Source organism: Sorex araneus, chromosome 2 (genome assembly GCF_027595985.1).
Source record: "Sorex araneus isolate mSorAra2 chromosome 2, mSorAra2.pri, whole genome shotgun sequence".
NCBI classification, from domain to species: domain Eukaryota; kingdom Metazoa; phylum Chordata; class Mammalia; order Eulipotyphla; family Soricidae; genus Sorex; species Sorex araneus.
This window is the reverse complement of record NC_073303.1, coordinates 245,825,295-245,840,672: the sequence shown is the minus strand read 5'-3', so window position 1 is coordinate 245,840,672 and position 15,378 is coordinate 245,825,295. Positions and strand designations below refer to the sequence as shown.

The 15,378-nt window shown below is 46.9% G+C and overlaps 1 protein-coding gene across 1 annotated transcript; it reads left to right on the top strand.

Moving 5' to 3' along the window:
• Positions 1-804: 804 nt before the first annotated feature.
• On the top strand, positions 805-1,740 carry LOC101537661 (olfactory receptor 18-like; the record flags this gene model as incomplete). Its single annotated transcript, XM_055124719.1, has 1 exon — positions 805-1,740. A coding segment is annotated over one exon (936 nt), but the record flags the coding sequence as incomplete, so codon positions are not given.
• Between the last annotated feature and the right edge of the window lie 13,638 nt (positions 1,741-15,378).

The window sequence follows — 15,378 nt, the reverse complement described above, 5'->3', positions numbered from 1 at the left end:
CTTTCTTTCCTTCCTTCCTTCCTTCCTTTCTTTCTTTCTTTCTTTCTTTCTTTCTTTCTTTCTTTCTTTCTTTCTTTCTTTCTTTCTTTCTTTCTTTCTTTCTTCCTTCCTTCCTTCCTTCCTTCCTTCCTTCCTTCCTTCCTTCCTTTCTTTCTTTTCTTTCTTTCTTTCTTTCTTTCTTTCTTTCTTTCTTTCTTTCTTTCTTTCTTTCTTTCTTTCTTTCTTTCTTTCTCTTCCTTCCTTCCTTCCTTCCTTCCTTCCTTCCTTCCTTCCTTCCTTCCTTCCTTCCTTCCTTCCTTCCTTCCTTCCTTCCTTCCTTCTTCCTTCCTTCCTTCCTTCCTTTCTTTCTTTCTTTCTTTCTTTCTTTCTTTCTCTTCTTTTATCACATCTGGCAATGCACAAAGGTTCCCCCTGGCGCTGCACTCAGGAATCACTCCTGGCGTTGCTCAGGGGACCATATGGGATGCTGGGAATCGAACCTGGCTTGGTGGCGTGCAGGGCAAACACCCTGCCCGCTGTGCTATCGCTCCAGCCTCGAGCTGCACCCCCCTTTCTTCATTCTTTTTTTTTTGGTTTTTGGGTCACACCCGGCGATGCACAGGGGTTACTCCTGGCTCTTCACTCAGGAATTACCCCTGGCGGTGCTCAGGGGACCATATGGGATGCTGGGATTAGAACCGGGGTCGGCCGCGTGCAAGGGAAATGCCCTACCCGCTGTGCTATCGCTCCAGCCCCGCTTTCTTCATTCTTGATAGGAATTTTATATTTGGGCCAGCTCTCTTCTATTTTTCCTAAAGGTGTCTCTGCTCCGTGGACCCACACAATGTCACTGGTGCTGTGGAATTCCTCCTCCTGGGGCTCTCCGATGACCCCCAAGTCCAGCCTCTCCTCTTCTGCTTCTTCCTGTCCATGTACCTGGTCACCATCACGGGGAACCTGCTCATCATCCTGGCCGTCAGCTCCGACCCCCACCTGCACACGCCCATGTACTTCTTTCTCTCCATCCTGTCCACGGCTGACATTGGCTTTATCTCCACCACGGTGCCAAAGGTGATTTGGGACACTCACACTCAATGCAGAATCATCTCCCATGCAGGCTGCCTGATGCAGTTGTCTCTTTTTAATCTTTTTGGCTGTTTGGACAGTTTACTTCTCACGGTGATGGCATACGATCGCTTTGTGGCCATCTGTCACCCCCTGCACTACCCCGTCATCATGAACCCCCGCCTCTGTGGCTTGTTGCTTCTGGCGTCTGTTTGCACCAGTCTTTTGGAATCTCAAATACATTGCCTGATGATGTCACAGCTCACCTTTTGCACCCATGTGGAAATCCCTCATTTCTTTTGTGACCTCCCTCAACTCATCAGACTTGCCTGTGGGGACACATCTACCGACAACCTATTAATGTACTTTATTGGCGCCATCTTTGGTGGTGCACCAGTCTCAGGAATTCTGTACTCCTATACAAGAATCGTGTCCTCTGTTTTGAGAGTCTCATCCACGGGTGGGAGGTCCAAAGCCTTCTCCACCTGTGGCTCTCACCTGTCCGTTGTTTGCTTATTTTATGGCACAGCCATTGGGGTGTACCTTAGCTCAGCTGTCTCTCATTCCCCTAGGAAGGGGATGGTGACCTCAGTAGTGTACACAACTATTGTTCCCATGCTGAACCCCTTTATCTACAGCCTGAGAAATCAGGATATTAAGAGGGCCTTCCAGAAGCTTCTCAATAGAACAGCTTAATCTCATTTTTTTTTTTTTTTGCTCTTTGGGTCACACCCGGCGATGTACAGGGGTTACTCCTGTTTTTTGCACTCAGGAATTACTGCTGGTGGTGCTCAGGGGACCATATGGAATGCTGGGAATCGAACCTGGGTTGGCCGCGTACAAGGCAAATGCCTTACCCCCTGTACTATTGCTCCAGTCCCCTTAATCTCAATTTATATATATTTTTTGATCATAGGGTTGAAAAATGATTGCAAAACCAATCTTCTGAAGTGGGAGAACATGACTCTTTGATCAGCCCAATTTTGTAACCCTGTGATTTCCTTTTTTATCTTACCCACTGGAAAATTGAAAAATTGCTTATTTTACCTCTTCTGTAGGGCTATTTTTGAATGACACACACATCAAAAATCACCTAATCACTCAATTCTATTGAGTCTTAGAATCACTGTATTTTACACCAGTCACCTATACCTTATTTTGAAATGTACAATCACCTTTTAAAATATATAAGCATATTAATGTGTGTGTTATCAACCGTTTTCAGCTTCTGTGTCTGTTCATGAAACTTTAGCTTTGATTAAACCTACTGATAAAGGTGGTATGAAAGGATGCAGGGTCCTGTTCCTGAATATTGGCTTTCAGTGAAAGTTTTGGGGTTTTATTTGGGATGGTAACTGTTGGGGTCTCAGCAGCCAGCCTGAGACCCTGGCCAAATCCCCTGCCCTTAGAAGCAGGAGCAGGCTCTCTTCACAGGGGCCTAAGGCCCTGTGCCAGCACTCCACCCAGAAAGGTGCCCTGGTTGAGGAGATAAAGGGATGAAACTTGAAAGTCACCACTTGTCTGAGCTAACATACCCGACCTTGAGAAGCGGGAAACATAAATCATTAGCTAACATCTGTAAAGGACACAGCAAAGTGTTTATGCCGAGAGTTGATAACCAGGTGTTCACAGTATCCAAACCGCCCTAATTTTTTTTATATAAATAACAGTGTGTGAGAGCTAATAAAATGAGAGTTGCTTGACCTCCAACTCTCCCCCCTCTGCGTGGTTCTTTCTCGGTGGCGGCGGTGGGGTAGCCGCAGTGCACAGAGGGGCTGGGCAGAGGCTTCTCCCTCTCCCACTCCCTCTCCCATAGGGAGAAAGTCCGGTGGCTTGGGGGATCATACTCCAGTTTGCCGGGGTCTACTGGCCAGGACCCTGACAGTAATGTCCACTATCGCTGCGGGCTTCACTTGGTAGTGGTTGGAGAAATTCCAGTTCCTGGGATCGAACCCTGGATCCCACAGGCAAAGCATGAGCACTTGCTCTTGAGTCTAATCCCCACCCCCATCTTTCTTTCTTAACTTTGATAGTTGTAAATCAACTAGATGCAGAGGAGATACTTAAAGGCTATGGAGCTGGAGCAATAGCACAGCAGGTAGGGCGTTTGCCTTGCATGTGACTGACCTGGGTTCAATTCCTCCGCCCCTTTCTGAGAGCCCCGCAAGCTACCAAGAATATCCCGTCTGCACGACCAAGCCTGGCAAGCTCCACTGGCATATTTGATATGCCAGAAACAGTAACAACATGTCTCATAATGGAGACATTATTGGTGCCCGCTCCAACAAATTGATGAACAATGGGATGACAGTGCTACAGTGCTACAGTGCTTGTTTCCACTCTTGTCCAAACTTATATCTTGATCTCAGGTAGCTATTGCTTTGAAGAGTACCTGAGATGTACCCAAGATGGCAAAGAGCAGGATACAGAAAAGTAAAAAAATTGCAGACATGTTGTTAAACATGTTACACCTGCGTTCAGCTGTGGCCCAGGCTTGCTGATGACTCTCTGAACAAATGACAAAAATATGTTAGGTTGAAATGCACGAATGTTGAGAGGTAGCATTGTGTTGGTGAGAGTGAACAGAGAGAGAGAGAGACGGCTCAGGGTAGGAGAGTGTTTATTAGAAGCTCAGCGCTGAGGACCCCAAGTCAGAAGAGAAAGAGACTTGGAGCCCCGTTTGCTGAGAGGGTCTCTTTTTTATCCTCCAAAGGTGGACTACAATCCACTGACATTCTTATCAGTGAAACAGGGATAGAGAGGGAAGAAGTTTAAGAAACACAATCAATGCATCACTCCCACATGGTACGGCCTTCAGGTACTCAAAAGGAAAATGGTCAGTGTCAGTATCTCTTGCCCATGTTGGTGCATCCTTGGGTACCATCTCCTAGGCACGTCCATCAATCTGTTGCACCCAGTTTGCTCCTATCAATCTGGTGGGCTGGTGGGCCCTTAACTAGGTTAATTGGGGTCATGAAAGGATGCTTCTCCCTCCCTTCTCTTGCTTAACTTTTGTTAACTCTTGTTAGCTTGTTTAACTTTCAGTTTCTCCGTCCCCATCACATTTTCTTAATTTTCATTACAATTTTATAGTTCTCATTACATACAACTTCTTATTTGTTATTACGGTAGGACAGTCATCTTCCAGTTCCAGGCTATATTGGCTGAGGTTGTCCCTTTGTCACTACCCCACAGTGTCCGTGTGCCCTGGTGCGTTTGGGACCAATAGTTGATAGTTGTTCCTCCAGCCAGCTGATGGAATGAAGGATGGGTCACAGGCTGATCGCAACATTTTTATTGAAATTAACTCGGGCTAAAGTAGGGAAAGAGTATTTAAAGAGTGCGTGGTGGGGGCGGGGGCAGGGATGGGGGTGGTGAAGTGATAGCATAGCGGGTAGGGCATTTGCCTTGTACCCAGCTGATCCGGGGTCAATTCCCAGCATTCCATATGGTTTCCTGAGCACCACCAGAAGTAATCCCTGAGCACTGCTGGATGTGATCCCCCTACCCCCCAAAAAAAAAGTGTGTGGTGGGGCAGGGGAGAGCAGGGATAAAATGAGAAAACAATGAAGGGAAATCTAAGCACAAAGGAGAAGGTAACATGAGCAGAGAGAACTGGGAATATCCCTATAGAGTTATATGTTCCTCAGAAGCACCTCAGAAGGTGAAACAATGGTAGTAGGGGATCACTGTCACTGTCACTGTCATCCCGTTGCTCATCGATTTGCTCGAGTGGGCACCGGTAATGTCTCCATTGTGAGACTTGTTACTGTTTTTGGCATAGCGAATATGCCATGGGTAGCTTGCCAGGCTCTGCTGTGTGGGTGAGATACTCTCGGTAGCTTGCCGGGCTCTCCGATAGGGACGGAGGAATTGAATCCGGGTCGGTCGGCCGCTTGCAGGGTGAACGCCCTATCCGCTGCGCCAGCAGGGGATCAGTAACTCAATTAACATAAGTTCCCTGTAAGGGAGGAAAGACAACCCCAAATCAAAATTGAACCGCTCAGAATATTGAGAGGCAATGATTCAGCAGCTTCTTTGAACTGAATCACAACAATGATGGGGAGACGGCACCCCCTGTGGTGCTGTCCTCTCCCATCTTTGGTGCAGCGTGTCCAAAGCCTCTTGCCATGAGGAGAATCTTCCACAGAGCAGGGTGGATCAGCTCAGGTGGTTTGGAAACAGTGTCAGCAGGGAATCCAAGAGTCCCCGAGGTTATTAACTCACTGGTAAATTGAGGCACTCTGAGTCCTTGCAGCAAGGAAGGAAATGGCCCATTTCTCCAAAGCTAATCCCGAGGACCAGAGAGATAGCACAATGGGTAGAACTCTTGCCTTGCATGTGGCCAACCCAGATTCAATCCCTGGTACCCTTTATAGTTCCCTGAGCTCCTCCAAGAGAGATCTCTGAGTGCTGAGCCAGGAGTAAACCCTGGGCATTGCCGGGTGTGACCCACACACAAACAAACAAAAAACAAACAAACAAACAAACTATAAAGCTAGCATCAGAAGTAGACTTGGCGAACCTGACGCCAATAGTAGGGTGACTTTTGAAAATGATTACATCTTTACATGCCTTGCAACCAGAATGGAGTTTCTGGGTCACTCTACTCAAACCTTCAGTTTTTGTCTTGCTTGCATGAATACTTTTGGATACTTCAGTCATGATGTCAAGGAGTTTAATTACTCAGCATCCATCATGTTATCATGCTCACATCACATGCTATAGATGGATACTTCTTTTTTATTTAAATTTTATTTATTTATGTTTTGTTTTTTGGGGCCACACCAGCGTGCGCAGGGGTTAATCCTGGCTCATGCACTCAGGAGTTACTCCTTCCTGGCAGTGCTCAGGGGACCAAATGGTATAGGATAACATAGCCTCAGATCATCATCATCATCATCATGCTGTTGATCGTCGAATTTCTCGAGCGGTCTCAGTAACATCTTCATTTGTCCTAGCCCTGAGATTCTAGAAGCCTCTTTCTACTCATCCTTCCCAACAATGCAGAATTGGAGGCTCTTTGAGGGTCAGGGGAATGAGACCCAGCTTGTTACAGGTTTTGGCATATGAATACATCATGGGGAGTTTGCAAGTCTCTCCACTGTGGGCAGGAAACTCTCGGTAGCTTGCCAGTTTCTCCCAGAGGGAGAAGTAGCCTATAAGATATTGTGCGGCCGCTTTGTGGCCACACACTTCCGGGAGCTTGCTTTTAAGTCTCTGGATGTTGGCCGTTGATGGGATTCCATGGAACCAGGAGCAATCCCTGGGTGTGACCGCCTAGCTACTGGAGAATGGGAAATCTGTGCGGAAGAGGCCCAGTCCTGATCCAAGCAGGCTTGGAGGTCTCAGCCCCAGGTCCCACACACCTGGGTTCCTCTGCTGGTACCTTCATGCGTGAGGCTTATCCGAACGTGTGGAGAGGGGCCTTGAGCATGGCTGTGGCTAGGCTCCGGAGGTCTTCAGCCACCGGGAGGTCTGTCCGAGGCAGGGAGGGAAGCTGGAGCTCATCCACTCTGAGGGGCCCCGGGGAAGACAGCCAGGCGCGTGCGCAAGAGACTTTTTGCCTCAGATAGTTTAGGTTTATTTGGAACTTTCCTCTGTGTTTATTTGTAACTTCTTTCTTTGTGTGCCGTTGACTTGTAAATATTGTTTTTCTCTTCTCCTTGAGTCCTTTGCATAGTTTATCCAGAGCAAGTCCTTTTGTATGGGCACAGGAAGACTGTAGCAAATGCTATGCTTTTGTAACCTGGGAGTCATTTGACTCTACATGTTATTTTTCTCCTGGGCATCTGTTCTCTCTTGACCTAAGCCTCAACTGCCCTTCCTTCCTATCACCCCCAAAAGCAGGGTCCCGATGAGGCACGGGACGGACCCAGGGCAAGTGGTGAGTTATGTGCTACCCTGGCATCGAGATGGGCCTGGCCAAAGTGCCTAATGCTTAACTATAAGTTAAGTGCTTGGCCATGGACAAATGCTGTCATGATCCAAATAGTAATAACTAGATTCAGACCCTGCTAAGGTTAGGAATGATTAATCTGGCCTGAGCGCTGTAGTCTTGAGTCTGCAAGATGTTCCCAGGAGAGCTGCCCTGCAAGCCTCAGTGTATCTCTTACTGTGTCCATACAAAAATAACTAGTATTGAGATGTTGATGGAGTTTTTGGACTGAGGAAAGGAGAAAAACACCTTAAGAGGTATTTTGCCTGCTGGCAGTCAGAAAGAGCTTTGGAATGTCCCTAAGTGGAGTTTCTTTTGAACCTGGTGGGCCCTCAGGAAGGGATTTCTTATGTTGATTTTGCTACCAGACTGTGTGTAGCCCAGAGGGCAAGGTGGTGAAAGACAAGTAGGGGGAGAGATGAGTGAAGAGAGGAAAATCCAGAGAGGAGCAGGATCCAGAGAACAATGACGAGGAATGAGGAGCTAGACAGGAAGAGTGCTGGGGGAGAGAGAGAGGAGAGAGGAGAAATGGGGAGCTCAGAGAGATTGGAACAGGTGCGTGGAGAGAATGGAATAAACGGCATCTGATCAATCAACTGGCTTGGCCCTCGTTTCCTCCTTCATCTGCCCCATGGCCCTGGCCGCTCTGTCTGGGCGAGCAGCCCGGGAACGTCCCCCTCTAACCCAGGGGCGGCCAACGGGGAGAGCTGCTGGGGTTCTTCCCCGGTCGCCCCCTGGCAGAGGTTTTTTACAATATGGGATGCTGGGAATCGAACTGGGTCGGCCGCGTGCAAGGCAAATGGGTGAAACAATGGTTTAGGGCTTTGATGGATGTAGTCCCCCAACTCTGCTGTTAAGAGCTTTATAACTGGGGCTGGAGCAATAGCACAGCGGGTAGGGCGCTTGCCTTGCACATGGCCAACCCAGGTTTGATCCCCGGCATCCCATAGGGTCCCCCCAGTACTGCCAGGAGTCATTCCTGAGTGCAGAGCCAGGAGGAATCCCTGAGCATCTCTGGGTGTGACCCAAAAAGAAAAAAAAAAAAGAAAAGAAGGGATGGGAAGTTAGAGAAAATACAAAGACTAATAAAACCGATGTCTGATAGACCATCAGCTTGGATGACATGGAGCTTGTCTCTTAGGGAGATAATGACCCAGGACACTGAAATTCTTCATTGAATCTGCCTTGGGGGGTGGGTCACAATATTACTGAGCAATGAGCCCAGGGACCCATCACTGACAAACAACTGCTTGGCTGAGGAGCCTGCCCAGCTCCCCTTTGACATCCTTGTTCCTCAGGCTGTAGATGAAGGGGTTCAGCATGGGGGTCACCACTGTGTACATCACCGAGGCAACAGAACTTCTCTTGGAAGCGTGAGTGGCCGCAGCACTCAAGTAGATGCCCATGCCCGTGCTGACTACTATTGTCACAGAGATCCCTTCTCTATTGTAACTACCCGCACACACCCCCCCCACCATGACATACTTGGCAAACTTCCAACCATGTGTCAGTCTCTACTCAAGCTCTGTTTGTGGTCATCGATCGCCCTGTAGCACTTAAAGATTTGTCTTGAAATCCCAAGGCTGTGCGTGTTAGCGTGACATAGAACAAGGAGACCACGGAGAGGTGAGAGCCACAGATGGGGAAGGCCTTAGACTTGCCCTTCCTGGAGGACATGCGTGTTAGGAAGGAGACGATCTGAGAGCAGGAGTAGAGGATGCGGCTGGCAGGAACCACACCCAACAAGGCAGTGGACACATACAAGATGATACTAATGACCAAGATGTCTGAACAGGTCAACTGGAGCATCTGAGCCAGTTCACAGAAAAAAAAAATGTGGGATTTCAGTGCCCGCAGAGAAGTCAGCTGTGCCATCAGGAGAACCTGGATCAGGGAGACCCAGAAAATGGCCAGCCAGGATATCAGAACTAGATAGACACAGAGGTGGTGGTTCTTGATGACCGTGTAGTGCAGGGGGTGGCAGATGGCCACATAACGGTCATAGGCCATGATAGTCAAGAGGAAATATTGTCCAATCCAAGAAAGATATTGAAAAAGCAGATGTGAATGAGGTATTCCTTGTAGGAGATGGCTTTGCTCTGTGTCTGGATGCTTACCAGCATTCTCGGGGTGGTGGTGGAGGTGAAGCAGATGTCTGTGTAGGACAGGTTGGACAGGAAGAAGTGCATGGGCGTGTGGAGGTGGGGGTCAGAGATGCTAGCCAGGATGATGAGCAGGTTTCCCCAGCACGGTGATCAGATACAAGGGCAGAAACATGCCAAAGAGAAGGGGCTGCGTGTTTGGATCCTCGGAGAGACCCAATGCTGCGTCTTGCGCAGCTAACTTGAACTTTGGCCGGAGAGAGGAAATGAGAGCTGAAAGACGGGGTAGGGAGGACTGTATGAAACGTACAGCGACTTTATTCCAAAGCTCATTTTCTTTTATAGGACTGGAGCACAGCGGGTAGGATGTTTGCCTTGCATGCTGCCAACCCGGGTTCGATTCCTCCATCACTCTTGGAGAGCCCGGCAAGCTACCGAGAGTACCAGCATGGCAGAGCCTGGCAAGCTCCCTGTGGCGTATTCGATATACCGAAAACAGTGACAACAAGTCTCGCAATGGAGATGTTACTGGTGCCCGCTCGAGCAAATCGATGAACAATTGGACGACAGTGAGACAGTGCTAGTATGCAGTGAACACTCCGTGGGAAAGCCAAGGGTTACAAGTTGAGCGAGCTACGTTGTCTGTTACTCTGCTTTGCAGCTGCGCATGAAGGCAGTTCCTTTAAATTTCTCAGGAATGAGAATGTGGCTCCTGGCCCGGCCAAGGCAGATCAGGTGCAGCCTTCCCTCCAGCCCCCCTTAACAGGGTCAGCTGCCAGGCCATGACGCTCCCACACACCCAGTTTTTCCCCTGCTCATTCGCTTCTCAGGGAAAACATGCAGGGGCTACCACGGCCAGTCCCCAACAGCCCAGGAGGAGAAATTGTGATGCTTCTGTCTGGTTTGCTTCCATGGAGCTTCTGTATCTGCAGGGAAGATGGAAAAAAAAAATCACATTGAGGGCTAGAGCAATAGTCCAGTGGGGAGGGCCTTTGCCTTACACGCAGCCCAATCAGCTTTGATTCCTGGCATCCAATAGGGTCCCCTGAGCACCGCCAGGAGTGATTCTTGAGTGTAGAGCCAGGAGGAACCCCTGTGCATCGCCGGGTGTGACCCAAAACGCAAAAAAAAACAAAAACAAAAACAAAACCATGTTGAATGTACTGCCAAGTGGCACCCTGGTGAGTCTTTACTTTTGGAAGGGTCTTTGCTTTTTCTGGTTTTCTGTTCCCATGGAGGAAGAAGGACAGAACTTGCGGGATTCTAACAGTATTGGGCTGCACCTGGTAGTACTTGGGAGGGGGAATATGTGTCTGGGGATCTTGCATGACTCCTTGTGCATGCCAGGCCCAGTCCCCTCCCTCTGAGAAAGAAGAGGTCAGGAACATTTTGCTGAGAGAACAGAAGGTGCAGCTTCTTTGTGGAGCTGTGAGTTTGGTCACTTCAGAGAAGCTCAGAGAAGCAAGAGGTGAGGGGGAGAGAGAGAAGATGGGGAAGATCGTGTGGGTCAGAAAAGACAGAGTGAGTAAGGCTCCCAAATGCAGTTTCTTGTGCATCCCCCATGTGCCTGTCCAGAGGTTACTTTGTGTTTGTAGGTGTGTTGTGGCCATTTGGATTACTGGGTTACTCCAGGGACTGACTTGTTTTTTCTTTTTGGGTCACACCCGGCAATTCACAGGGGTTACTCCTGGCTCATGCACTCAGGAATTACTCCTGGTGGTGCTCAGGGGACCATGTGGGATGCCAGGGATCGAATCTGGGTCGGCTGCATACAAGGCAAATGCCCCCCCTGCTGTGCTATCGCTCCAGCCCTCCAGGGACTTATTTGCCTGAGTGTGCACACATAGCAAGTGTTCGGAACAGCCAGGCTTGGGTGTGTGATCAAGATTGATACCAAACGCATCCACTGAAGCATAAAACAATTCTTGTTCTCAGCACACACCTGCATATATACAGACGCAAGTTTAATAAAGATGATGAAGAGCATCGATAGTAAGAGGGAGTGAAGGAAGCTGGAGGCTGACAGCTTGGGACTGAATCTCAACTTGACACCCCTGTGACCCCTGGTGAATCATTGCATCTGTGCCTGGGTTCCTAGTGGGCAGTGGGACGATTCATGGTGCTTCTTCTATCGGATTGTCAGGATGGTTCAATGAATTCATGCTTTAGGGAACATGAACATGAAGAATCATGCTAACACGCACAGCCTTGGGATTTCAAGACAAATCTTTAAGTGCTACAGGGCGATTGATGATCACAAACAGAGCTTGAGTCGAGACTGACACATGGTTGGAAGCTTGCCAAGTATGTCAGCGGGGGGCAGAGGGCAGTTACAATAGAGAAAGGATCTCTGTGACAATAGTAGTTGAAAATGAACTCTGGACAAGAACCGAGTACTAAAAGGAAGTAAAGGGATATGCATGATAACCTTTCAGTATCTGTTTTGCAAGCCATAATGAGAGAGAGAGAAAGAGAGAGAGAAAAGTGCCTACCCTTTTAACTACTTTTTAATTGTTAGTCAATTGAAAAAGTAAAACAAACTGAAACCAGAAAATTTGTGGGGAATATCTGTGACAGAGAATTACACCATACATTCACATGAACAAACCATTTTAGAATGTTCTAGAACATCTATTAAATCCAGAATTGTTCCAGAAGTATTGAAATCTTTGCTAGAGAGAGAAGAGAGTTGATACATACCAATTAAAGGGATAAGTGAGCAAAGTGATAATTTGGGTCACATGACCTTTCAAATGATCTGGCATGTAAAACTTTCTATGCATTTGTGATAAAAACTCAAGGACGTGACAGAAATATAACAAAAAATACAATGAAGAGAAAGTCTTCACAGAGAAATGTTCATCAACGAAGTTGATGTCCTCTTACTGATAAAGAAACATGCTATTGTTGTTCACAATAGCCAAAATCTGGAAACAACCCGAGTGCCCTAAAACAGAAGACCAGTTAAAGAAACTTTGGCACATGTACACAATGGAATACTATGCAGCTGTTAGGAGAGATGAAGTCAGGAAATTTGCTTATAAATGAATAAACATGGAGAGTATCATGCTAAGTGAAATGAGTCAGAAAGAGAGGGACAGACATAGAAGGACTGCACTCATTTGTGGAATATAGAATAACATCACATGAGGCTGATACCCAAGAACAGTAGATACAAGGGCCAGGAGGATTGCCCCATAGCTGGAAGACTGCTTCATGAGCATAGGGGAGAAGGCAGATGGAATAGAGAAGGGATCACTAAGAAAATGATGGATGGAGAAAACAGTTGGGATGGGAGATGCATGCCGAAAGTAGATAATGGACCAAACATGATGACCTCTCAGTGTCTGTGTTGCAAGCCATACATAATGCCCAAAAGGAGAGAGAGAGAGTATGGGAAATATTGTCTGCCATGGAGGCAGGGGGAGTGTGGGAAAGGGAGGGTATACCCGGAATATTGGTGGTGGGGAATGTGCACTGGTGGAGAGTTGGGTGTTTGATCATTGTGAGATTGTAACCCAAACATGAAAGCTTGTAACTATCTCACGATGATTCAATAAAATTAAAAAAAAATAAAAAAAGGAAAAAGAAACATGCTATTGATTCATAAATGCACGTATATACAGATACATGTTAATAAATGGTACAAGCATGGAACTACATTTACAATCATTTGAAAACAAAAAAATGATTGTAAGAGGTAAGGAGTCGCAATGAAAATTGCAAATTTGTAACAATGTGTCTAGTCCATGAAGAAAGAAAGATTATTTACCTAAATAATCCATATGTACAAGGGCAATGATATGGTGATGGATTAAAATAGAATTCTGACGGGAACTGAGATATAGTATGGATGTCAAATTAGACATTGGAGCCCTGAAAACTCAATTATGCTAAGACACAATGTTACCTCAGTGAAATTATTTAAAATAAAAGTAATGGACACACAAACGAACCTTGGACCCGAGCAACTTGCTGCAGAGATGGCCCTGGACTTTGCAATAGGCTGTTTCCGCTGGGTTGCTCCAGATGGGGGCAGGTGCTGTCCCCCTGCCTGCCCTTTAGAAGCCCTGGCGGCTGCCATTTTCTAGAAGTCAGCGACAAGCTCTAGGTACAAGTGCCGGTGGCGGCAGACGCCAAGCCTCATGGGACAGGTTGGAGAGGGCCCTTCTCCTTCCGTATCCATAACAAGTAATGCAAAACACATTGTCTAGCATTGCCTATTTGGCAGGTATGAGTGGCGGTGGGATTGGTCTCGAAATAACAAAGGTGACTAAAGTAGAGAAAGAGAGTATTGTGTGAATTGTCTGCCACAGATGCAGGGGGAGGTGTGGAGTGGGTGGTGGTGGGGATACTGCGGATTTTGGTGGTGGAAAACGTGCTCTGGTGAAGGGATGGGTGTTTGATGACTGTATGATCCAAGCTCAAACATGAAAGCCTTGTTTCTGTACCTCACGGTGAATCAATAAAAACAAAACAAAACAAAAAGTAATATTTCCCTCAAATAAGCAGCATGATACTACAGTGAAATGGTAGTGAGAAGACCCTAAAAGAACTCTCAGAGAAGAATGTCTTCTGACATCATTATCATTTCATGAAATCTGCATTGTCAGTCCTCTTCCAGGTCCCGCACCAACAATGATTTGAAATGTCGATTTATGACCACTCACCCCCTGGAGTTTCTGGACTCTGTTCCCATGGGCTCCTGCCTACAATCACCTTTCAGAAAACAACGAGTTAGCCCCAAAGAACCATTCAGGGGTCCCAGGTAAGCAACTGCTTGTACAGAGTGATGGAAGGATGAATAACGAGTCAGTTACGGAAGTGCAGAGAAGATGCGTTGATGGTGGGATCAAAGGGACGGGGGGGGGGGCGTGAGACAGGCATGGTGCTTATCTTGATGGTGGGTCAGTGACCTGGGAACGAAGAGGGCAGACAAGGAGCATTTATCCATTCAAGATCATCCTGAGGCCAAGTCTCAAAGGTCCCAATTAAAAGAGTACTCCTCCAGCTACTCGATGAACAAATTAGCTCCTTGGGAGAGAGAAGGAAGAACAATGAAGTGAAAAGTTTGCTTAATGATTTTGATTCCCATTTGGGAAATCTGTAGGCCACCGTGTTTTTCATCACTGTGGGATTTTTATCCTGAGGTATGATCTCATGGTGAAGGAGTCTCTCTAAAAAAAAAAAATCCCCTTAGGGATTAAGGCATGTTCTTTGCCAGGGAAATTCCCTAATGATGATTGTCTATCACCTGCTGAACCTCTGCAGCAACCTACAGCAAAAACTTGCATGTGTAAATACAATCACAGGTGAAGCAGAAGCACAGAAACTAATGTTGAACAGCAAATTTTCCAAGTTGTTATCTTCTTTAATAAGCTCAGTGCCGCACGGCCATGAATATGATAGATATTTTGAAGGTGAGAAAGAGATGTAGACAGTGATTGAACTTGCTGAATTCTACACTTTCAAAGGTTTTTTTTGAAGTGTGCCAGTTGCCCGGATTCAGAAGAGATAGGGAGGGTGGACTAGGATTGCAGATGTAGTTCAAGAGGGGGCTGGAGCACGTGTTTTACATGCAGCGGGGCTGGGTCTGATTCTAGCAGCCAAGGTCCTTTGAGAACCTCAGGTTGAAACCTCCAAGCACAGAGACAGGAGTGGCACCTGAGCACTGACAGGTGTGGCCCCCAGAAAAAGGAAAAACTAATAATTAAAAAAAATATTTTTTTATTGAATCACCATGAAAAAAGTTACAAGGCTTTCAGGTTTAAGTCCCAATCATACAATGATCAAACCCCCATCCTTTCACCAGTGCACATGTTCCACCATCAAGAACGCCAGTATGCCCCCTCTCCCATCCACCCAACCGTGTGGGTAATGATCTTCACTTTATTCTCTCTATACTTTGAATACATTCAATATTTCAACAGAAAACTCACTATTATTATTTGGAATTTCCCCCCAACAATCAAACCTGCTGAAAAGGCATCATTTGATAGTTTGTTTTCCATTGCTGAGAATGAAGAATATATGAGCTATCGCGGCTGCGCTGTTTTGGATTTCTGATATTTTAGTAATTAAGTCGAGAGAGATTTCTGCCAGAAGTCGCCGAAAGAAAAGGCCAGAAGAGAAAAACCTTTCCCCTCCCAGGGCAGCATAGGGTTGTAGCTCAGTGCATCTTACAGTCTAGATGCATTTCTGTAAGAAGCCACTGGGTGCCAAAAGTGGTTAGTAGGCCTCCGGGATAATAGTCTTTTAGGAGCAGAGGAGCAGTTTTGTGTGTGGCTGCTCTGG